The sequence below is a fragment of the Leptodactylus fuscus genome, chromosome 5 (genome assembly GCF_031893055.1).
Source record: "Leptodactylus fuscus isolate aLepFus1 chromosome 5, aLepFus1.hap2, whole genome shotgun sequence".
In the NCBI taxonomy this organism is placed as follows: Eukaryota; Metazoa; Chordata; class Amphibia; order Anura; family Leptodactylidae; genus Leptodactylus; species Leptodactylus fuscus.
The window spans coordinates 67307755-67333763 of record NC_134269.1 but is presented as its reverse complement, the minus strand read 5'-3'; the positions used below and the strand labels follow the sequence as shown (position 1 = coordinate 67333763).

The 26009-nt window shown below is 43.8% G+C and overlaps 1 protein-coding gene and 1 long non-coding RNA gene across 2 annotated transcripts in view; both read left to right on the top strand.

Moving 5' to 3' along the window:
• The window catches only part of FURIN (furin, paired basic amino acid cleaving enzyme), a 155031-nt gene extending 138391 nt beyond the window's left edge, over positions 1 to 16640 (top strand). The window contains exon 16 of the mRNA XM_075273383.1: positions 14096 to 16640. Coding sequence (XP_075129484.1) covers positions 14096 to 14661 — 566 coding nt within the window. The 3' untranslated portion in view covers positions 14662 to 16640. The remainder of the gene's footprint in view (positions 1 to 14095) is intronic.
• Positions 16641 to 16705: 65 nt separating this feature from the next.
• On the top strand, positions 16706 to 21890 carry LOC142203007 (uncharacterized). Its single transcript, XR_012716097.1, has 2 exons — positions 16706 to 17986; positions 18247 to 21890. It is a non-coding gene; the product is annotated as an uncharacterized LOC142203007 (long non-coding RNA).
• Positions 21891 to 26009: the final 4119 nt, after the last annotated feature.

Genomic DNA, 26009 nt, shown 5'->3' with positions numbered 1-26009 from the left:
CCTAGTATTAGCAGAATTGTGCAACGCTTATGGTGGATGAGTATGAGGATGCGGAGGAATTGGAGAGGTTGAGTACAGACATGGAGTTTCATGTTGGGGTGCTTTACACAGGTGGGCACAAAAATGACGGCTCTACCCAGTGGTGGTTCATTTTTATCAAAGTGAGCCGGTCGGCACTCTCAGCTGACAGACGGGTGCGCTTGTCAGTGATGATGCCACCGGCTGCACTGAACACCCTCTCAGATAGGACGCTGGCGGCAGGACAGGACAGCACCTCCAAGGCATATAGGGCAAGTTCAAGCCACAGGTCCAACTTCGACACCCAATACGTGTAGGGCGCAGAGGGGTCGGAGAGGACAGGGCTGTGGTCGGAAAGGTATTCCCGCAACATGCGCCTATACTTCTCACGCCTGGTGACACTAGGACCCTCCGTGGCGGCACTTTGGCGAGGGGGTGCCATCAAGGTGTCCCAGACCTTAGACAGTGTGCCCCTCGTTTGTGTGGACCGGTGAGAACTTGGTTGCCTACTGGAGGAACTGCCCTCCCTGCCGCCAACGTCACATGCTGGAAACATCTCCATCATATTCTGCACCAATTGCCTGTGGCAAGCATTGATGCGATTGGCCCTCCCCTCTACCGGAATAAAAGACGAGATGTTGTTTTTATACCGGGGGTCAAGGATAGCAAAGATCCAGTACTGGTTGTCCTCCATGATTTTGACAATACGCTTGTCGGTTGTAAAGCACCCCAACATGAACTCAGCCATGTCTGCCACAGTGTTAGTTGGCATGACTCCTCTGGCCCCACCGGAAAGTTCAATCTCCATTTCCTCCTCATCCTCCATGTCTACCCATCCGCGCTGCAACAATGGGACGATTCGAAGTTGCCCGGAAGCCTCCTGTATCACCATCACATCATCGGACAACTCTTCTTCCTCCTCCTCCTCCTCCTCCTCCTCCATTAAACGCAGTGAAGCGGACAGATGTGTGGACCTACTCTCCAGCTGTGACGGATCGGATGCTATCCCTAACTCCTCTGTGTGATCTGAGTTATCCCTGATGTCAATCAGGGATTCTCTCAGAACACACAAGAGCGGGATTGTAAGGCTCACCATCGCATCCTCAGAGCTCACCCTCCTTGTGGACTCCTCAAAGACCCGTAGGATGTCACAAAGGTCTCTCATCCATGGCCACTCATGGATGTGAAACTGAGGCAGCTGACTTTGTGGCACCCTAGGGTTTTGTAGCTGGTATTCCATCAAAGGTCTCTGCTGCTCAACCACTCTATTCAACATCTGAAACGTTGAGTTCCAGCGTGTGGGGACGTCGCACAAAAGCCGGTGTTGTGGCACATGCAGGCGTTGCTGGAGAGATTTTAAGCTAGCAGCGGCTACTGTCGACTTGCGAAAGTGGGCGCACATGCGCCGCACTTTCACCAGTAGCTCTGGAACATTGGGGTAGCTCTTTAGGAAACGTTGCACCACTAGGTTGAAGACGTGGGCCAGGCATGGAACATGTTGGAGTCCGGCAAGCTCCAGAGCTGCTACCAGGTTCCGGCCGTTATCACAAACGACCATGCCTGGGCCCAGGTGCAGCGGCTCAAACCATATTGCCGTCTCATCGAGGAGGGCATCCCTCACCTCGGAGGCAGTGTGCTGTCTGTCCCCCAAGCTGATCAGCTTCAGCACAGCCTGCTGACGTCTACCAACGCCAGTGCTGCAACGTTTCCAACTCGTAGCTGGGGTCAATCTAACAGCGGAGGAGGAGGCGGTGGCGGAGGAGGAGGCGGTAGAGGAGGAGGAGGAGGAGGGGGGTGTTCTTCTCGTGTCCCTGCCAGGAATGTTAGGCGGGGAGACGAGGTACACCGGGCCAGTTTGGGAAGCAGTCCCAGCCTCAACTACATTCACCCAGTGTGCCGTCAGTGAAATGTAGCGTCCCTGTCCGCATGCACTTGTCCACGCGTCGGTGGTCAAGTGGACCTTTGTGCAAAGCGCGGAACTAAGGGCCCGCCTGATGTTGAGTGACACGTGCTGGTGCAAGGCGGGGACGGCACACCGGGAGAAGTAGTGACGGCTAGGGACGGCATAGCGAGGTGCCGCAGTTGCCATCAGGTCCAGGAAGGCGGGAGTTTCAACAAGCCGGAACGCCAACATCTCCTGGGCCAGCAGTTTAGCGATGTTGGCGTTCAAGGCTTGCGCGTGTGGGTGGTTAGCAGTGTATTTCTGCCGCCGCTCCAATGTCTGAGAGATGGTGGGTTGTTGTAAAGAAACGCCTGATGGTGCCTTTGATGGTGCAGGAGAAGGAGATAAGACAGGACCAGGGGAGGATGAGGTAGAAGTCAACAAAGTGGCGGAGGCAGATGAAGTGGTGTCCTGGCTCGTCCTCTGGAGTGCATCGCCAGCACAGTCAGCAGTGGCAGTGGCAGAGGCAGAGGCAGAGGCAGTGGCAGTGGCGTGAACGGCAGTCGGCCTTTGTCCTGCCGTTGCTGCCTGCCACTGATTCCAGTGCTTGGATTCCAAATGACGGCGCATTGAAGTGGTGGACAGGTTGCTCTTCTCAGAGCCCCTAATCAATTTCGAGAGGCAAATTGTGCAGACAACACTATATCTGTCCTCGGCGCATTCCTTGAAAAAACTCCACACCTTCGAGAAACGTGCCCTCGAGGTGGGAGTTTTTCGGGGCTGGGTACGAACTGGAACATCTTGGGAGATTCCGGGTGTGGCCTGGCTTCGCCTAAGCTGCTGACCTCTGCCTCTGCCTCTAGCTACCCTTTTTGGTGCTGCACCTGCCTCAACATCCACACTACTTTCCCCGCTTGACATCCCCCCTGTCCAGGTCGGGTCAGTGTCCTCATCATCCACCACTTCCTCTTCCAACTCCTGTCTCATCTCCTCCTCCCGCACAATGCGCCGGTCAACTGGATGCCCTGACGGCAACTGCGTCACATCATCGTCGATGAGGGTGGGTTGCTGGTCATCCACCACCAAATCGAACGGAGATGGAGGAGACTCTAGTGTTTGAGCATCTGGATACAGATGCTCCTCTGTTAGGTTCGTGGAATCGTGACGTGGAGAGGCAGGTTGAGGGACAATGAAAGGAGCGGAGAACAGCTCTGGGGAGCAGGGACAGTTTGGGTTATTGTTCTGTAAAGCTTCGGAATTTTGGGAGGAAGGAAGACAAGACTGTTGGGTAATAGGAGGAGAGGAGGCAGAGTCTGACTGGCTGCTGGACAATGTGCTGTAAGCGTTCTCTGACAGCCATTGCAAGACCTGTTCCTGGTTCTCGGGCCTACTAAGGTTTGTACCCTGCAGTTTAGTTAATGTGGCAAGCAACCCTGGCACTGTGGAGTGGCGCAATGCTTGCTGCCCCACAGGAGTAGGCACGGGACGCCCTGTGGCTTCACTGCTACCTTGCTCCCCAGAACCATTCCCCCGACCTCGCCCACGGCCTCGTCCACGTCCCTTTCCGGGAGCCTTGCGCATTTTGAATTCCTAGTTAGAAATTGGCACTGTATACCAGTAGTAAAAATTGTGGGTGCACGTAACCCCAATATATTCTTTGAATTCCCAGTCAGACACTGGCACTATATGGCAGTAGCAAGAAATGAGGGTATTTGTATTCCCAATATACTCTTTGAATTCCCAGTCAGACAATGGCACTGTATACCAGTAGTAAAAATTGTGGGTGCACGTAACCCCAATATATTCTTTGAATTCCCAGTCAGAAACTGGCACTATATGGCAGTAGCAAGAAATGAGGGTATTTGTATTCCCAATATACTCTTTGAATTCCCAGTCAGACAATGGCACTGTATACCAGTAGTAAAAATTGTGGGTGCACGTAACCCCAATATATTCTTTGAATTCCCAGTCAGACACTGGCACTATATGGCAGTAGCAAGAAATGAGGGTATTTGTATTCCCAATATACTCTTTGAATTCCCAGTCAGACAATGGCACTGTATACCAGTAGTAAAAATTGTGGGTGCACGTAACCCCAATATATTCTTTGAATTACCAGTCAGAAACTGGCACTATATGGCAGTAGCAAGAAATGAGGGTATTTATAACCCCAATATATTCTTTGAATTCCCAGTCAGACAATGGCACTGTATACCAGTAGTAAAAATTGTGGGTGCACGTAACCCCAATATATTCTTTGAATTCCCAGTCAGAAACTGGCACTATATGGCAGTAGCAAGAAATGAGGGTATTTGTATTCCCAATATACTCTTTGAATTCCCAGTCAGACAATGGCACTGTATACCAGTAGTAAAAATTGTGGGTGCACGTAACCCCAATATATTCTTTGAATTCCCAGTCAGAAACTGGCACTATATGGCAGTAGCAAGAAATGAGGGTATTTGTATTCCCAATATACTCTTTGAATTCCCAGTCAGACAATGGCACTGTATACCAGTAGTAAAAATTGTGGGTGCACGTAACCCCAATATATTCTTTGAATTCCCAGTCAGAAACTGGCACTATATGGCAGTAGCAAGAAATGAGGGTATTTATAACCCCAATATATTCTTTGAATTCCCAGTCAGACAATGGCACTGTATACCAGTAGTAAAAATTGTGGGTGCACGTAACCCCAATATATTCTTTGAATTCCCAGTCAGAAACTGGCACTATATGGCAGTAGCAAGAAATGAGGGTATTTGTATTCCCAATATACTCTTTGAATTCCCAGTCAGACAATGGCACTGTATACCAGTAGTAAAAATTGTGGGTGCACGTAACCCCAATATATTCTTTGAATTCCCAGTCAGACACTGGCACTATATGGCAGTAGCAAGAAATGAGGGTATTTGTATTCCCAATATACTCTTTGAATTCCCAGTCAGACAATGGCACTGTATACCAGTAGTAAAAATTGTGGGTGCACGTAACCCCAATATATTCTTTGAATTACCAGTCAGAAACTGGCACTATATGGCAGTAGCAAGAAATGAGGGTATTTATAACCCCAATATATTCTTTGAATTCCCAGTCAGACAATGGCACTGTATACCAGTAGTAAAAATTGTGGGTGCACGTAACCCCAATATATTCTTTGAATTCCCAGTCAGAAACTGGCACTATATGGCAGTAGCAAGAAATGAGGGTATTTATAACCCCAATATATTCTTTGAATTCCCAGTCAGACAATGGCACTGTATACCAGTAGTAAAAATTGTGGGTGCACGTAACCCCAATATATTCTTTGAATTCCCAGTCAGAAACTGGCACTATATGGCAGTAGCAAGAAATGAGGGTATTTGTATTCCCAATATACTCTTTGAATTCCCAGTCAGACAATGGCACTGTATACCAGTAGTAAAAATTGTGGGTGCACGTAACCCCAATATATTCTTTGAATTCCCAGTCAGAAACTGGCACTATATGGCAGTAGCAAGAAATGAGGGTATTTGTATTCCCAATATACTCTTTGAATTCCCAGTCAGACAATGGCACTGTATACCAGTAGTAAAAATTGTGGGTGCACGTAACCCCAATATATTCTTTGAATTACCAGTCAGAAACTGGCACTATATGGCAGTAGCAAGAAATGAGGGTATTTATAACCCCAATATATTCTTTGAATTCCCAGTCAGACAATGGCACTGTATACCAGTAGTAAAAATTGTGGGTGCACGTAACCCCAATATATTCTTTGAATTCCCAGTCAGAAACTGGCACTATATGGCAGTAGCAAGAAATGAGGGTATTTATAACCCCAATATATTCTTTGAATTCCCAGTCAGACAATGGCACTGTATACCAGTAGTAAAAATTGTGGGTGCACGTAACCCCAATATATTCTTTGAATTCCCAGTCAGAAACTGGCACTATATGGCAGTAGCAAGAAATGAGGGTATTTGTATTCCCAATATACTCTTTGAATTCCCAGTCAGACAATGGCACTGTATACCAGTAGTAAAAATTGTGGGTGCACGTAACCCCAATATATTCTTTGAATTCCCAGTCAGAAACTGGCACTATATGGCAGTAGCAAGAAATGAGGGTATTTGTATTCCCAATATACTCTTTGAATTCCCAGTCAGACAATGGCACTGTATACCAGTAGTAAAAATTGTGGGTGCACGTAACCCCAATATATTCTTTGAATTCCCAGTCAGACACTGGCACTATATGGCAGTAGCAAGAAATGAGGGTATTTGTATTCCCAATATACTCTTTGAATTCCCAGTCAGACAATGGCACTGTATACCAGTAGTAAAAATTGTGGGTGCACGTAACCCCAATATATTCTTTGAATTACCAGTCAGAAACTGGCACTATATGGCAGTAGCAAGAAATGAGGGTATTTATAACCCCAATATATTCTTTGAATTCCCAGTCAGACAATGGCACTGTATACCAGTAGTAAAAATTGTGGGTGCACGTAACCCCAATATATTCTTTGAATTCCCAGTCAGAAACTGGCACTATATGGCAGTAGCAAGAAATGAGGGTATTTATAACCCCAATATATTCTTTGAATTCCCAGTCAGACAATGGCACTGTATACCAGTAGTAAAAATTGTGGGTGCACGTAACCCCAATATATTCTTTGAATTACCAGTCAGAAACTGGCACTATATGGCAGTAGCAAGAAATGAGGGTATTTATAACCCCAATATATTCTTTGAATTCCCAGTCAGACAATGGCACTGTATACCAGTAGTAAAAATTGTGGGTGCACGTAACCCCAATATATTCTTTGAATTCCCAGTCAGAAACTGGCACTATATGGCAGTAGCAAGAAATGAGGGTATTTATAACCCCAATATATTCTTTGAATTCCCAGTCAGACAATGGCACTGTATACCAGTAGTAAAAATTGTGGGTGCACGTAACCCCAATATATTCTTTGAATTCCCAGTCAGAAACTGGCACTATATGGCAGTAGCAAGAAATGAGGGTATTTGTATTCCCAATATACTCTTTGAATTCCCAGTCAGACAATGGCACTGTATACCAGTAGTAAAAATTGTGGGTGCACGTAACCCCAATATATTCTTTGAATTCCCAGTCAGAAACTGGCACTATATGGCAGTAGCAAGAAATGAGGGTATTTGTATTCCCAATATACTCTTTGAATTCCCAGTCAGACAATGGCACTGTATACCAGTAGTAAAAATTGTGGGTGCACGTAACCCCAATATATTCTTTGAATTCCCAGTCAGAAACTGGCACTATATGGCAGTAGCAAGAAATGAGGGTATTTATAACCCCAATATATTCTTTGAATTCCCAGTCAGACAATGGCACTGTATACCAGTAGTAAAAATTGTGGGTGCACGTAACCCCAATATATTCTTTGAATTCCCAGTCAGAAACTGGCACTATATGGCAGTAGCAAGAAATGAGGGTATTTGTATTCCCAATATACTCTTTGAATTCCCAGTCAGACAATGGCACTGTATACCAGTAGTAAAAATTGTGGGTGCACGTAACCCCAATATATTCTTTGAATTCCCAGTCAGACACTGGCACTATATGGCAGTAGCAAGAAATGAGGGTATTTGTATTCCCAATATATTCTTTGAATTCCCAGTCAGACAATGGCACTGTATACCAGTAGTAAAAATTGTGGGTGCACGTAACCCCAATATATTCTTTGAATTACCAGTCAGAAACTGGCACTATATGGCAGTAGCAAGAAATGAGGGTATTTGTATTCCCAATATATTCTTTGAATTCCCAGTCAGACAATGGCACTGTATACCAGTAGTAAAAATTGTGGGTGTATATAGCCCCAATTCTATTGCTAGGGGACTTGCAGGGTATTTCTGGGGTGAAGGTGGGGGGGCACACCGTTGGAACGGGTATCGGGGTATATATCGGGTATACGGGAATACACTGACAGTGTATTCCATTCAGGATCCTGGGAAAGCTGGGTTGCGGCGATTGAGCCCGTCAGTGCCACGTTACACTGACAAGCTTCTCCCTGGAATTTAGCTCTTACAAGAGCTGTTGGTTGTCTTCTCCTTCCTATCCTAGCCTGTCCCTGCCTACCCAGAATCTAAGCCCTAGCTAGCTGGACGGAAACCTCCGTCCTCGGTGAATTGCAAGCTCAGAATGACGCGAAGCTGGGCGTCGCTGTTCTTTTAAATTAGAGGTCACATGTTTTCGGCAGCCAATGGGTTTTGCCTACTTTTTTCAACGTCACCGGTGTCGTAGTTCCTGTCCCACCTACCCAGCGCTGTTATTGGAGCAAAAAAGGCGCCAGGGAAGGTGGGAGGGGAATCGAGTAATGGCGCACTTTACCACGCGGTGTTCGATTCGATTCGAACATGCCGAACAGCCTAATATCCGATCGAACATGAGTTCGATAGAACACTGTTCGCTCATCTCTATTAACCAGGAGTGTGTAATCTGCTGCAAATGTCATCGGGTTGTCCAAAACCAAACCTCTTGTGTGTGTTCTAGAACATTTTGTAGAAATTATTCCTTTAACCTATCCTCTTGCAAAGGCTATTACCCATCCGCATGAAAGCATATTATAGCCATTTCTCCAGAGAAAATCCATAATAGATTCCTTCCAAGTGAAGAGCTTTCACATCACCGGTGAGGACCCATCTCCTCCGTGCTAATGAGATGCTCCAGTCTAATTACAGAGTAAATGAGGGCTCCATTTCCACTAATTAAACAGTTTTTTTGTAGAATGGGTCAGGTAAAGTGACTATACACCACATGTTGGTATACAGATTAATGTAGTGTTTGGCAGGTATTTCCTTGTTTATGTCTATCTAAGAGACTTCATGAGCCCTGATCCTACTCACTGGCTCTAAGAAACTATTGTAACTTTCCTCATTGCATCCTGTCCAGTGCCTGCTGGTAAGAATCGGTCTTACGTTCTCAAGTGGACTGCACTAAATCCTTTGCTAAGTGCCACTGTGGAAATATCCAAAAGGCTTTTAAGCATTGATAGCAGATGGCCTGCATATCAAATAGTTGCAAGTCCTGTTAACTTTAGATCATTCAGCTCAACTTCATTGTTAAATTTTGTATAAAGCATGGTGTTTAGAGATGAGCGAACAGTGTTCTATCGAACACATGTTCGATCGGATATCAGGGTGTTCGCCATGTTCGAATCGAATCGAACACCACGTGGTAAAGTGCGCCAAAATTCGATTCCCCTCCCACCTTCCCTGGCGCCTTTTTTGCACCAATAACAGCGCAGGGGAGGTGGGACAGGAACTACGACACTGGGGGCATTGAAAAAAATTGGAAAAAGTCATTGGCTGCCGAAATCAGGTGACCTCCATTTTAGACGAATAGTGGATTTCAAATCCGGGTCATATGAGAATGTGAACTTTGTGACTATGAGACAGGGATAGCTGTACAGGCAGGGATAGCTAGGGATAACCTTTATTTAGGGGGGAATGTTATTAAAAATAACTTTTTGGGGCTCTATCGGGTGTGTAATTGTGATTTTTGTGAGATAAACTTTTTCCCATAGGGATGCATTGGCCAGCGCTGATTGGCCGAATTCCGTACTCTGGCCAATCAGTGCTGGCCAATGCATTCTATTAGCTTGATGAAGCAGAGTGTGCACAAGGGTTCAAGCGCACCCTCGGCTCTGATGTAGCAGAGCCGAGGCTGCACAAGGGTTCAAGCGCACCCTCGGCTCTGATGTAGGAGAGCCGAGGGTGCACTTGAACCCTTGTGCACCCTCAGCTCTGCTACATCAGAGCCGAGGGTGCGCTTGAACCCTTGTGCACACTCTGCTTCATCAAGCTAATAGAATGCATTGGCCAGCGCTGATTGGCCAATGTATTCTATTAGCCTGATGAAGTAGAGCTGAATGTGTGTGCTAAGCACACACATTCAGCTCTACTTCATCGGGCTAATAGAATGCATTGGCCAGCGCTGATTGGCCAGAGTACGGAACTCGACCAATCAGCGCTGGCTCTGCTGGAGGAGGCGGAGTCTAAGATCGCTCCACACCAGTCTCCATTCAGGTCCGACCTTAGACTCCGCCTCCTCCGGCAGAGCCAGCGCTGATTGGCCGAATTCCGTACTCTGGCCAATCAGCACTGGCTAATGCATTGTATTGGCTTGATGAAGCAGTGCTGAATGTGTGTGCTTAGCACACACATTCAGCTCTACTTCATCGGGCTAATAGAATGCATTGGCCAGCGCTGATTGGCCGAATTCCGTACTCTGGCCAATCAGCACTGGCTAATGCATTGTATTGGCTTGATGAAGCAGTGCTGAATGTGTGTGCTTAGCACACACATTCAGCTCTACTTCATCGGGCTAATAGAATGCATTGGCCAGCGCTGATTGGCCAGAGTACGGAACTCGACCAATCAGCGCTGGCTCTGCTGGAGGAGGCGGAGTCTAAGATCGCTCCACACCAGTCTCCATTCAGGTCCGACCTTAGACTCCGCCTCCTCCAGCAGAGCCAGCGCTGATTGGCCGAATTCCGTACTCTGGCCAATCAGCACTAGCTAATGCATTGTATTGGCGTGATGAAGCAGTGCTGAATGTGTGTGCTTAGCACACACATTCAGCTCTACTTCATCGGGCTAATAGAATGCATTGGCCAATCAGCGCTGGCCAATGCATTCTATTAGCGTGAACTGAGTTTGCACAGGGGTTCTAGTGCACCCTCGGCTCTGCTACATCAGATTGCTACATCTGATGTAGCAGTGCCGAGTGTGCATCAGATGTGTAGTTGAGCAAAACTGACTCAGCACTGCTAAGTCTGCATTCGCATAGGAATGCATTGGCCAGCCTTCGGCCAATCAGCGCTGGCTCTGCCGGAGGAGGCGGAGTCTAAGGTCGGACCTGAATGGAGACTGGTGTGGAGCGATCTTAGACTCCGCCTCCTCCAGCAGAGCCAGCGCTGATTGGCCGAATTCCGTACTCTGGCCAATCAGCACTGGCTAATGCATTGTATTGGCTTGATGAAGCAGTGCTGAATGTGTGTGCTTAGCACACACATTCAGCTCTACTTCATCGGGCTAATAGAATGCATTGGCCAATCAGCGCTGGCCAATGCATTCTATTAGCGTGAACTGAGTTTGCACAGGGGTTCTAGTGCACCCTCGGCTCTGCTACATCAGATTGCTACATCTGATGTAGCAGTGCCGAGTGTGCATCAGATGTGTAGTTGAGCAAAACTGACTCAGCACTGCTAAGTCTGCATTCGCATAGGAATGCATTGGCCAGCCTTCGGCCAATCAGCGCTGGCTCTGCCGGAGGAGGCGGAGTCTAAGGTCGGACCTGAATGGAGACTGGTGTGGAGCTATCTTAGACTCCGCCTCCTCCAGCAGAGCCAGCGCTGATTGGTCGAGTTCCGTACTCTGGCCAATCAGCACTGGCCAATGCATTTCTATGGGGAAAAGTTAGCTTGCGAAAATCGCAAACTGACAGGGATTTCCATGAAATAAAGTGACTTTTATGCCCCCAGACATGCTTCCGCTGCTGTCCCAGTGTCATTCCAGGGTGTTGGTATCATTTCCTGGGGTGTCATAGTGGACTTGGTGACCCTCCAGACACGAATTTGGGTTTCCCCCTTAACGAGTTTATGTTCCCCATAGACTATAATGGGGTTCGAAACCCATTCGAACACTCGAACAGTGAGCGGCTGTTCGAATCGAATTTCGAACCTCGAACATTTTAGTGTTCGCTCATCTCTAATGGTGTTTATACGGTTGTCTTTTTTTTTCTTTCCTTTACAAATTACATAGATATTTGGTTATACAGACTTTCTAGGTCCTGTTTTATGCACTTTTCTTCTAATCTTATATATGTAGCTATTTCATATTTTTGCATATCACAATGTGGTTATATGTATTCCGGGCTAATGACTTATGTAGTAAGTGTCAAATCGTTGGGGGTTCTACTGTTGGTACTCCCAGTGAAAAGAATGAAGGACAGCGAGTCACCCTGCATGCTCTCTGTGAAAGCACCAGGGTACTTGTATGAGCAGTACTCCATTTACTCCACTGGAGCTTTCAAAGACTGTAGTGATTGCTGGTGATTTAGCTCACTGGTGCTTCATTCACATGAGGAGTTAGGTGGGGTGGACCCCCAGTGATATGACACTTTAAGTGTTTGGGGAAACCCCTTCAACTATATATGTAGAGGTGTCCAAACACCTTTAGTAGTTATCACTCGATTGCTGATGGTGGCTCGATTCCACTGAGAATAAATGGGAACAGCATGTTTAATTTACTTAATATTTCTGTCTCCCAACATCTGCCATCTTGGAGAATCTGGAGGCTGTTGTACAAATTGGATGAATGACTGGTCACACCAGTAAATGGTGTATAGCCAAATTAACCTGCTGTGTTTACTTTGAGAACAAAAGGATGGAGCATTGAAATTTTAAAGTGCTCAATCTCTTATTCCCCTGTACCATCTATCAGAGTAGTCGGTGAGGCCCTCATACACATGTGTTGTCCAAAATCAGTGGATTTGGTTGACTTTTCTCTTTTGGGTCTGGTATAGAAGTCTTAAAGTCCCATCATTAAAACTTATTTTTTCTCCCTAACATGTTGGAATAGCCTTAACAAAGGCTATTCTTCTCCTACCTTTCGATGCCGCCGTTCACTTGAAATCCCGTTTTTTGTCGGTATGCAAATTAGTTCTCTCGCAGCACTGGGGGCAGGCCCCAGCACTCAAACAGCACTGGGGGTGTCCCCAATACTGCAAGAGAACTCTCTCCAGCGCCACCTCCATCTTCTTCAGCAACAGCCTCTTCATGCGTCTTCTTCCAGCGTGCGGGGAGTCAGAATTCAACAAATGCGCAAGTCAGCTCTGTCAGCGGGCCTTGGGCAGAGCCGACTAAACATGCGGGCGGCCAATGTTCTGGTTTGACTTTAATTCCAGACAGTGTCTCTAGGTTTCATAGAAACCCAAGCATTGATTTTCCTAAAGATGGCACTAGAGTGGGTTTTCCTTTTTTCATCAAGGAGAGCATGTATGATCTGTTAGACTCTACACACTGGAAGGTGGCCTGTAAGAGGTACTTCTTCCGACTGACCTCAACGACCTCTCCAGCCAAACTAGTACCCTGCTTTGCACTGAAGAGGGGCAATAACCTTGTAACAGTTGTCTGTGGATGGATCTCTTTTCCCTTTTGGAATAGATGTCCTGGGTTTGCCTTTTATCCCAGAGCAGGTGTTTTATAGAACACCCGTCATTGATCTGTAGAGATCTACCTACCAAAAGCAGCCACCAGAGTGAGTTTTCTTGTTTCCATCAAGGAAAACGTATATAAGTATTCCATTCCTTGTAGCACAATGTAATACACTGCAGTTGGTGAGAAAGAGACTTATCTGTGTATTAATACCTTTTTTCCTTCTAGAACTGACCTTTTTGGTCATTATTCAGAATAATGGAAGGTAAAATTACCAAGAAAAGACTATGAAATTTAAGTTGGTTATTATTTGATCGGCACCTGACTACTCTGATAGCAGCCAGATAGGATTTACAGCCGTACGCTTTCCTTTGTCCCAGAGTAATATACAGGTTTCATATTATGGATAATTTTATGCTTTTGTCCCTTACGTGGCTCATAGAATATTTTTCTTCCAGACTTAATGTCCTGGTCACTGTGCTGTATCCAAGTCTCCTATTCTATTTATTTGTCTTCTGGTCTTTTGCTCTGACCATTCTTGGCATCATTTGGAGGAGGGCAGTCATTTGGAGCAGCCACATATGACAGATTTGCATAAGGGCAAAATCGTGATTTCATCTGCCAGTAGCTTCTGTGTCAGATTTTGCTGAGCATCTCATAAAAGACTGGACATGTGGCGTTCATACATAAAATAGTCTTGGATAGCTGCTAGATCTTATTACTGGCTGTAGAATTTAGGAAAATGGAATGGTGTGTGTGTGACCCAACTGTGTACGAGGAGCGGTGCTCTGCTCCACACGACATCCATAAGATTTTAGAAAACATGTCATCTGCCTTTTTTTCTCTAGCTGTGTGTCTACAAAAATACTTGTACTATAAAAATATACTAACCTATTGTAACTCCATATATCTGTAAGTAAGTGGAAAATGTTGTTTTTGCTGTGAACGGATCATTAGCAAATATGTACTTTTATTAGCTCTTGTTTTGATACCTTTCTGTTTTTGTGCAGTTTGTGAAGAAGGCTTCTTCCTACATCAGAAGAACTGTGTGAAGTCTTGCCCACCTGGTTTCACAGCAAGCGTCCAAAGTATCCAATACACACTGGAGAACAGCATAGAGCCATTACTGGCCAATGTTTGCGTAGCATGCCATCCATCATGTTCTACCTGCAAGGGTACAAGTGCAAATGACTGTCTTAGTTGCCCTGCACACTCACACTACAATGAGTTGGACTTCTCGTGTTCACACCAGGTTCAGATTAGCAGAGAATCGCCACCATTGAAAGAGTTGGTTGAAGAAACAGCTGCTGTGACCTCCAACTTACCAATAATCGTGGCCAGCCTCAGTTGTGCCACGATTGTTGTTGTCTTTGTCTCAGTCTTTTTGTTCCTTCAAGTGCGCTCTGGGGTTATGTTGGGCAAGAAGAAATTATACATGTTGGACAGTGGGATCATCTCTTATAAAGGGATCCCGTCAGACATGTGGCATGAAGAAGGATTCTCAGAGTCTGAAACAGAGGAGTTTGATCCTCGCAATGAGAGAACTGCTTTTATAAAGCAACAGAGTGCCCTTTGATGACCGTTCTGACATCAGCCCAAAACGTCATACCATGATACAGACTCCATTTAGGTTTCCTTTCAACACTGGACAAGTCTGTGTAGATACTGAGGTAAACATCAGAATTTTGATGACTATTCCATCCAGTGCTCTGGCTAAAGCCCAGGAAACACCTAAAAGGTTTTTTGTTTTTTTTTGTTTTTTTCATGTATGGTCTTTTTTGTTTTTTTTTCTTCCTCATTTTTTTCCTCCATTTCATCCATCATCTCTTTTCTGACTTATTTCTGTGTGGGTTTGTATTATTCTAAAGCATTGCTTTCTTCCCAGGTTTATTTTTCACACGTACAGTGCCTATGAAATATCCATACTGATATAGATACGAAATGTAAAATTTAGTTCTTCCTTGCCTGCTTGGCTTTAGAGCAGGTGCCATGAACCCTTTCAGTGTCAGAATGAAGGGTATATTCTTAAAGAACGTGCTGATGGTTATGAATTTTGCCAGCAAGTACAATGTGAGAGGTATTTTAGAAGCCTAGAAAATAAATAACCTCGCAGACAGGAAACTCCTTGTAGGTTGTAAAGCATTCTACAATAATTCAGCGGAAGACAGTACATCAACGTCTCAGCCCTGGATTGGTAATCTATGTAGAGGTCACATCTCATACACTAATAACATCGTCTGCCTCGGCTTGGCAGGGGGATATCCCAGTCAATACCGTGCTTCAGCAGGTTGTACGACACATACACGGGTAGTCACACTTTAGGGGAGCACACAGTTATAGGTAAATCTTCACCATTAAAAATATCTGGTCCCCCTCCCCATTGGGCTTTGGGCAAAGCCGGCTGCACAGTTCAGTACTGTCTACCATGGGAGATATATCAGATGCTGTGTTTTTCTCAGTTCTTCACCTTCACAGGGGTTTTGGGTAGACTTTCTACAATTTAGTGAGGATTTGCTTTTACTGCCCACCCCTCTATGCACTACTGAATTTAATCACAGACTGAGGGGGGACCACACATCACAGTTATGTAGATACATAATAGGATCTGGTCTATATGGTATTTTCCAAAAACTTCTTATAAATGGCAAAAGGAAGACTATTGCTGCTGTTTATGATCACCAAATGACTTCTCAGTTGCGAGAAATGCTGCTATATCTTTCAAGGAGGTGGAGAATAGCGGGGTTAATTCTTTAACTGCGTCTTGGTTAGAAAATCCGACCTCCATAATGTCCTGACTCCCATGTATAGAGGATACTATATATAATCTTTTTTATTGCTGTAGGATGATTAAAATGTAACAAATTTGATTGTCAATAATTTTCTCAAATTAATGTAAATGGAGGTGAATAATGTCAAGGCTCTTCAGTCTTCAGTTTTGGGAATTAGATGCTTTTTTGACCTCTAATGTCTGGTTAATATCACAACTACACATTCCAACAAGTTATGTCTTGTGAATATACCATGGTTAACAAGGGCTCGAGTAATCCATTAGCCTCATCATAAACCACTTACAATAACGGATTTTTATCTTTGTTTTTAGGATTGTAGTTTTTAGTTTAGGCTTATGCAGACGTCATTGTAGAGTTAGACCATTGGAACGTTTACTCACCCAAAGGTGAAGCACGTTCTTTGTAGATTAAAGAATTAGGACTAAGTTTTTCTATACCTGAAATGCAGGTGCTGTATAGTAGCGGCATTAACACAGTTATGCTATTTCACACTTAGTATTTGATGGGGATTTAGATTCCACACCTAAATCCTTCGGATCCATTGACATTGTGCACGTGAGTAGGATGTTTCATAACCTATTTATACATTCTGGAAATAATCCCCATAGGTTTATGTCCACGTAGCAGAAAGTTATCCACGAAAAGGTGCTAGTATTTGCATATAGTTTGCTGAATACAACAGAGTAATAAGCTCCATCTTTGGAGCCACTTCTTTATTTTTCAGAGGGGCCACAGCCCCATAGCCCATCAGGTTAATGATGGCAGACCCCCCCTCCCCCCCCCCTGCGGGTAAAGGGATACATAAATAGAATTCTAGAAAATTAAGATCTATGTAATTACTTATTGTAATGTTTAAGGAAGAATTTGTAAAATGCAGTCAAATTACATAGCCGAGATACATTATAAAAAACCACCTTGCTACTATGCCATATCATGAATATTTGACAACACAGGCTAGATGCTTGGAACTCCCTTGCCTGGGGGTCCCAATGATAATACATAAGAACATTGTACTGATGCAAAATCATATCTACATCAGTGTGCACATCAACATCGCCACTGATGTGGGCAGTGATTTTGGGGCCACACAATATCCCCAGCGTGTGTCTTGGCCTGGTTTGTCATAGAAAGTACAAGTGTTAGGATTATAACTTCAAGCATAGATAATACAGTAAAAAAAAATGAATTATTAAAATGCCAGAAGTCTTTATTAGCTGTGGGTGTAATACTCACTGGCAGGCAGGTGTTCCTCCTGATGTTCCCACACACGTGCACACTAGTTTTTGTGTTTCTAGTGAGGGGAGAAAGTAAGCTTCTACCAGATACCCCTAAATGCAGCTTATAGATCCTAAAGACAAAATTTTGTGTTTTTTTTTTTTTTTTGTTCTTTTGCCTATTGCTGGCTTACCTTTTTCCTGAAGTCTTGTCCTTATACTTTGCATGCAAATGTTAATATCTCTTTCTCTCTCCCTCGCTCTCCTTTTAGTGAGCTAATTTTTCCAATGTACCTTATGTATCAATTCTGTAGAACTTCCAAGCCCTCTGCTTGCAGCGCTTTTTAATGGAACCTCCGTTGGCTCCATCTAGTAGATCTATGGTAGTTGTGTGATGCTCACACAGATGCTTGACCTTATCACAAGCTCATGTGAACAGGACCAGTTTCTATATTTGCAGGGGTAACCAGTGATGGATCCTATTAAATCGTAGCTCCTGAAAACTGTGGAATTTATGTAAGAAATATTTGTGGGTAATTGGAGGACTTTTCATTTATACAAGGAATAATGTTCATCTGCTGAAACCAGAATTCTCGCTTTTTCGAGATGTCTGATGTTTTTGTGTCAAGATGATCAGTCTACGTGAAGGGAGAACAAAGTGACAAAATGTACAAATGTCAATGACTTTGAACTTTGCTCCAAACTGAATACAAGCAGACTTTGATCATCCAAGTTAATAATTTCCGTGTGCTAGAACACACTGTACTAGGCTTATAAAGCACTGTACAGAGGCCTGTCTCATGTCACTTCTAGATGCCTGCACGTATCTAGCGTCCAGTCTCTATTACTGCAGCAAATAGATGTACTAGAGCTAAATTTATTGTACTTCTTAGGATATGTTCACATGGAGGAAAAGATCGCGGAAACCTTTTCCGCCATGTGACCAATGATCGCCGATGCAGTATCTGCATTCTGTCACTGCATCCCGCTCCTGTGTAGACCAGAATGAATGGGCCTACACTGGCATGTGTCTCGAGCCGTGCAATCCGAGGCAGGATAGGGTGTGTTTCTTTTTTTCTGCTACTAGCTAGCGGAAAAAAGAAGCGAGCGGCTCGCATTGAAGCCAAAAAACTCAGAGTGAACATACCCGTAGAGGAGCTGTCACCTCTTCTGATAGGTCTGTGTTAGGAAATACCTGCATTCCTCTTAATATAACCATTCTGGAGTATCTCTTCTTCTTATTCTGTATGTATGCTGTTCCTCTGTTATTCCTACTAGTAATATATGAATAATTCGGCATCTGGGCGTAACCAGTTGGGGGCGCCCCCCTGCATTCTCACACTATCCTATCAGAGCTGACGGTGTTAGACAGTGCATGGTGACAAAGGGAACGGTAACACCTAGTCATAACTTTATTTACATGTCTAGGCGGAGTTACAGTTCCGGTACAATTCGGGCTGTGGTGTGGGAAGAAAAACTTCAGCTACAAAATACAATGATTTTTAATATTATGCAATTGATATATTACAATTAGTTACATAGAGTAATATTACTTTGTCACATATTTACTTTGATAGGAATTCAATCTCTAGCGTATCTCGCTGACTTAGATGATCTGACCATGGCTGTCAGACATTTCTAAAGTCGGAGTCTGGCTGCGGAAAACAAGTCTTTGCCCAGGGCTTTGGTCTCAGCCCTGGGCACAATACAGAGTTTTAGATAGAATCTCCATAAAAAGTTGTTTTATGGGAAATGCCCGGCATTTACTGAAACAGACAAAACACTGTATGCTCTGAACTTTACAAATGTGAAAGAAACTTCTTACTGCCAAGAACATGTGTATTTATGTACTTTATTGCCTCTGTTCACATTACTATGACATCTGCTCATATTATATAGCCATGACCAGATCAGTGAATCCTGACAGACACATCTGACTTAGTTTCCATCTGTATCCTAGTGTTTTATTACATCCATGAATAGTGCTGACCACACTGCAGACTTACTGAACCCCAGTGGACGTGAACCCAAAGTGTGAACAGAGCATTACCTGCCTTAGGCTACATTTGCATGGGCAAATCATCTAGCCTTCTAGTTTCCTGAAGATTAGGAACTTGTCCTCATAATTTCCCTCATGTTCATAAGAAAATAACATCAATTTCAGGAGCTTTTGCTTTTCTTCCATTGTTGGTGGCAGAAATATAGCTGTACTTTCACTGTCCGCATTCTCCCCAGTCCACTCTTGCTAGACAGGAAACACCTGGTGTGTATTATACTCCAGAATAGGAACCGAAATATCCTGTTAGAGGGGCAGAAAACAATTTCAGATTCTCAACATTTATGAGCTTTTCCTGTAACCCTAGTAGCGTATAACATAGCCGGTAACCATTGTAGTCGCAGCAGAATCTTATTCTGTTCACAAGGACTTCTCATAGGTTTGCGAACACAAATAAAAAAATAAAATTAAAAAAAGTACAAAAGGCAATCCCCCAAAAATAGCTGTTTTCTACAGTGGATTTTGGCTTTTTACCATAATTTGGGGATGAGATTAATTAAAATCTTGTTCACTTTGTTGCAGCTGTAAACACCGCAGTCATTTTCACAGTCTTCACAGCAGCCAAAAACTCTGTGTAACAAGTGGTCTTACCCCTCAGGATTGTTCAGCCATAGTATTTAATGATGTCATATAGGATGTTTTACATTCAGGGCTGTGGCGTCGGAGTTGCAACCAATTTTGGGTGGAGTCAGGTGGAAAAAAGTTACTCTGCCTTTGAAATAAAGTAATATTGTATAGTGTTACACCTTTACTTTCATAGGAACTCGGTCACTTGGAGGAGCTTTACTGCTTCTGACTGACCATGACGGTTAGCCATTTATGTAGGAGTCTGAGTGGGGCCACGGCCCTGTTTTACCTTTTCAGGTCTATATCTCACCTATCATAAGACAGTTGTCTCGAGGGCATGAAGTGCAAAGTTTTTCTAGTTTTTAGTTTTATTGGCTTATATTCCTCCCCCCCAGCATCAGATGTGTCTAGCAGCGGTTTCCACTTCTTTCCCATTCAGTAGACGTGCGTTGCTTAGCCAAGTTTGCATGTGTATGGAGAGGGAGACTTGACAAAATAGCTGTTGCCAAAACCATAAGTAGCAAAGTCAATAAAGATCCTTTGGAGCACTGTGGGTGTTCTATTAAAGCTCTGTGTGAGACAATGCCGTTTCTACAGGATCACGCCATTTCTGTCTTTAGTATCTTTAGATCCTTCAAGACACCGGATCTCAGTGGACTATCTGACTTGCATTCTTTTGCATTTGGTCCCACCATGAACGGCCAGTCGGTGCAGTCTGGTGATACATACCTATGTGTTCATGGAGGAAATCTTTAGGCAAAAGCTCTTTTGGCTGTTTAAACTCCAGTCGCCATTGAACATCTGGTTATTTTCATATATTCAACACAAGTCTAGCAGCAGGCTCCGAGCCATATATTAGTGGATGATTATTAACTCCGAGTGGGCTCATTATTTGTGAAGTGTCTGCTCATTATGTTAGTTGTCACTACAGTGGTGACATTACAGGAATGGTGCAGTGCAGCATAGGAAGAGAAATCCAACCCGGCAGTCTGTCACTGAAGGGGTTACTCTGAAACCAAATGTAAAATTGGAACTGAATTAGGAGCAGGCGCTGAAGACACAAACTGGCCCAGATTTACTAATAGACAGTGCAGTCTTAAGCAGTCTGAAAATGCACCAGTTTTATCACAGTGCTGGATGATAAATCTGGAGTATCTTTACACTGTTCATACCACCTTTTTGTTGGTTCCTTTGTCATAATTACGACTTGGTTTTTGGCCACATTGCTCCAAAGATAAACCACATTTACGCCAGTGTCTGTCGTATCCACTTAGTAAATCTGGGCCATTGTGTTTATTAACTTATATTGTAGGCACTATTTGCAAATGGCAAGTAGTGATCCTGTCTAAAACATCTCATTTGTCCTCACTGTTTTGGTGTGATTTTGTTTATGGCATGCTGTTTGACATGTAGTTTAGAGGTTTGTGTGTTTTTTGTTTTTTGGGTTTTTTTTTTCGTTTTTTTTTTTTTTTTAAATCTTCATCCTGTCAGAAAAGCACCGATTTTAAGGAATCGTAAATTACTTGCGTGCCTTCTCCCCATTTCTGTTTAAGATTTATTAAAAAAAAAAAAATCTCGCTGCTTGTCTGAAAATTTCAGCACAAATCTGTCAATGGTCTGAGGACAACATCATCACAAAATGCCGCTAAATGAGCAATAAAATGGTGTTCTCTGCTGTGACAGCTGGGTGCTGAGGGCATGCCTTGTCTAAGGATACCCTAAGAATGTCATTTTACATGTGTTGTATAGGGACTTATTGACCAAGGTCTGGAGACATCCTTCAAAAGTATTTTTCTAGAGTAATTTGACCCAATTTCCAGGGCAATCTGCTTGTTCTGAAATGAAGTCAGTTACGCTGAAGTTCAGCAGAAATGCTGCCACATAAGACTATATTTATACAACCCTCTCCTGCAAAATAGAAGACTTTCCGGTTTCTATATGGATTGTAAACCTTTGCTTAGAAATTGGAATCGCTTGTGTGTGCAAATGGACAATTTATGGCGTGAGGAGAGAAAATCAAATGGAAAACTATTTTTGTATATTTTTTGTGCACAGTAAATTTTCTTGTAATTTAAACAATACAAATTGCTTCTGACAATTTTTTTATTTAATGGATGTTGATATAATGTTGACTAGAAAGATTTAAAGTTATTAAATATTCAGAAACTATGCAACTTGATAGACGTGTCTGTGTATTATTTACCAGAAGTCTCCTACATCTATATAGGCATTCCTAATCATTCAACAAACTTTGTATAAATCGGTGAATAACACGACTTCTGACCATTATATGACTTGGACTTTGCATTAGTTAGCAATGTTCCCTTCTGCAGGCTATATCTGCAGTTTGCATTCCTCTCTGAGCTGGGAGGTGGACACTTGCTGCCATACATTGCAGACAGCAAGGAATCTGCTACATGGCCGCCTCTTTCACACGCTCAGCCCCAGGACCATGCAGAAGATTTACTGAGAAGTAATTGTACTGATATGAGTAAAGTGCTATGTATGTGATAGAAAGCTCCTAGTTAGCACCAGCATCAAACTAAGCCAGTCATCTTTTATCTCTTGCATTCACCGCTCTCTCCCCTCGCCATAGTCTTCTGTACAATCTGAGTTCTATCTCAAGACTGATGTAGCAGAGATTTTGAGAAATATTTTAGCAGACAGGCAGGAAACAAGAGAAGAAAAGGTCATTTTCTTCTGATAAGCTATATTAAGTTTCTTATCTCCTGTACTAGTGATTCATGCAAAGTTTATAGCCACTTAAATCCAGTATATCCGCAGCACAAGTCTTTCCATTCATGATGGTTTGTTGCAATGTTTCACTGTAGGTTACAGATGAGCTAACAGCTCAGCTTTTCTAGCTCTTGGAGAATGGCCTAGATTGGATTTATTTACTTATTTTTGTTAGTTGTATCCTACCAACATATTCCACCCTGCTTTACCTATCTAGCTAACACACACCCGTGAGAATATTTAGGTTTTATAGTCTTTCGGCTTCTGGATGTAAACAATTCACTAAGCCTTCCTGCACACAGCTATCTGTGAAAAAACAAATATGGATGCCATCTATGTTTTCATGGTCCCATTCTCTGTCATGGGGGAGTCTGGTCCGCTTTCCTGGATCAAAATAAAATTCTTCTAAAATTCTTTTTGCCCTACAAAATACATTAGTTTGACACCAATTTTTCTTCTCACAGACTCCCTTTAAGCATAAAAAACATTGTATGCATGAGTCTTAATAGAAAGTAGAGATGTTGAACATGGTAGAGGATTAAAAGTACAATTTTATTAAGCCCCATTCACATGACTGAGTGTGCTGTCTAATCAGGGCTCCAATGCTCTCTTCTAATCCAATAGTTATAGATCAGGCCGTATTCTGCTACATGATATCAGATTGGGACAGCAATCCTCCATAGAAAGCAACCAAATGTCATTGGGGTGTGATCCAAGTACCTTCCGTAAAAATTAAAAAAATGGCACCCACTTGGCCATGTCGTGTGCATGAACCTTAGAAACTCATACAGCACATCCTATTAAGCAATGATGACAAACTTTTATTTACATAAAACAATTAGAAAACCCTCTGACTAAAATGTGAGCTTGAAGAGTTAAAGTATCCATAGGGAGATACTCCTTACTTCACAAGAAGTGACCCCAATAGTACAGCATTTTGCAGCAGAATGACGCAACCGTCACTTAGCAGCATCGTTCAGTACTATGGAGACATAAACAGGCTGATGGTTGGGGGAGGTAGAGATCTGGATCATGGGCCACATGTTATGGACCTCTGCTATAATAAAGCATTGCTATCTGTATTCTCAAGATAAACTGAGTTTTAATTCACTGGTTGTGGTTTTTGCAAAAAAAAAAAAAAAAAAAGTGTGACTATACTTTGTTTCCCACACTATGATAAATGCATCACTGTAATAATAATAATAATAATAATAATACATTTTATTTCTATAGCGCCAACATATTCCGCAGCACTGTACAGTTTATAGGGTTCAGATACAGACAGACATACATAACAAAGAACGTCATTTCACACAATGGGACTGAGGGCCCTGCTCAAAAGAGCTTACAATCTATGAGGTAGAGGGGGTGACACAAGAGGTAGCAGGGGCGGCATTGCTTATACAGTGTTCAGACAATTTTGTGCATTAGGAATTGTGATAGGCTAGTCTGAAAAGATGTGTCTTTAGTTTGCGTTTGAAACTGTAGAAGTTGGGAGTTAATCTGATTGTCCGGGGTAGAGCATTCCAGAGAAGTGGTGCAGCTCGGGAGAAGTCTTGTATACGAGCGTGGGAGGTTCTGATAATAGAGGATGTAAGTGTTAGATCATTGAGTGAGCGGAGAACACGGGTTGGGCGGTAGACAGAGATGAGGGAAGAAATGTAGGGAGGTGCGGCTTTATGGAGAGCCTTGTGGATGAGAGTAATAACTTTATATTTTATTCTATAATGAATAGGCAGCCAGTGTAGTGACTGGCACAGACCAGAGGCATCGCTGTAGCGTCTAGCCTGATAGATGAGCCTGGCCGCTGCATTCAGAATAGATTGTAGAGGGGAGGGTTTAGTGAGGGGAAGACCGATTAGTAAGGAGTTACAGTAGTCAAGGCGAGAATGAATCAGAGAGACAGTAAGTGTCTTTAGTGTATCTCTGGTAAGGAAAGGGCGTATTCTGGAGATGTTTTTGAGGTGGAGGTGACATGAACGTGCGAGTGATTCAATATGAGGGGTGAAGGAAAGGTCTGCGTCAAATATGACCCCGAGGCAGCGGGCATGCTGCCTAGGAGTTATAGTAAGGCCTGAGACTGCAATGGATATATCAGGGACAGATCTGTTAGATGGTGGAAACAGTAGTAGTTCAGTCTTAGAGAGATTTAGTTTCAGATAGAGCGAGGACATGATATTAGAGACAGCAGAGAGACAGTCACTGGTGTTCTGTATGAGTGCAGGGGTGATGTCACGGGAAGATGTGTATAATTGGGTGTCATCAGCATAAAGATGGTACCTGAAGCCAAATCTGGCGATTGTTTGTCCAATGGGGGCTGTGTAGAGAGAAAAGAGCAGGGGGCCTAGGACTGAGCCCTGAGGAACCCCAACAGCAAGGGAAAGAGGGGAGGAAACAGAGCCCGCGAATGATACACTGAAAATGCGGTCTGAGAGATAAGAGGAGAACCAGGAGAGCGCAGTGTCATTGAGGCCGACTGAGCGGAGCATAGTGAGGAGAAGTTGATGGTCAACAGTGTCAAAAGCTGCAGAGAGGTCCAGAAGAATAAGAAGAGAGAAGTCACCATTGGATTTAGCCTTTAGTAGATCATTAGAGACTTTTGTGAGAGCTGTTTCAGTAGAGTGCAGAGTGCGAAAACCAGATTGTAAGGGGTCAAGCAGAGAGTTAGCAGAGAGATAACGGATTAACCGAGAATAAACCAGGCGTTCCAAAAGTTTAGAGATGAAGGGGAGGTTAGAGACGGGTCGATAGTTAGCAGCACAGGATGGGTCCAGGGAGGGTTTTTTCAGTAGCGGGGTTATAACAGCATGCTTGAAGGAGGATGGGAAGATTCCAGAAGAGAGAGAAAGGTTAAATATTTTAGTAAGGTAAGTAGTGACAGCAGGGGACAGAGATTGGAGAAGGTGTGAGGGGAAAGGGTCACTACTGCAGGTTGTGGGGCGAGATGAAGAAAGTAGCTGGGAGACTTCCTCTTCTGTAACAGGTTCAAAAGATGAGAATGGACAGTCTGAAGTGCGGCTGTTGAGGGGATCAGTACTATCGTAGGTGTGGGAGTCAATGCCACCTGGGGCTTGGGCAGTAATTTCCTGACGGATCTTATCAATTTTATCATGGAAATACATGGCCAGGTCATCAGCACTAAGGTCTGTGAATGGCGTCTGTTCCTTTGGTGTGAGTAAGGAGTGAAAGGTTTCAAAAAGCCTTTTAGGGTTGCTGGAGAGAGAACAGATGAGGGCGGTGAAATAGTCTTGTTTGGCGAGGTAAAGGGCAGAGCTATATGTTTTAAGCATAAACTTGAAGTGGAGGAAATCTGCAGGTGAGCGTGATTTTCGCCAGAGACGTTCGGCACACCTAGAGCACCGCTGAAGAAATCGTGTCTGTGGCGTGTGCCAGGGCTGCTGCCTCCTACGTGGGACTTTACGAGTGGAGGGGGGAGCAACCTCATCCAATGCATTTTTGAGGGTTTCATTATAGTGACTAATAATAAGCCTCCTCTATAAGGGTGCATTCACATGTGCAGTTTCTGCAGCTAGTTTGGATTGGATTGTAATGGGAGAGGCTG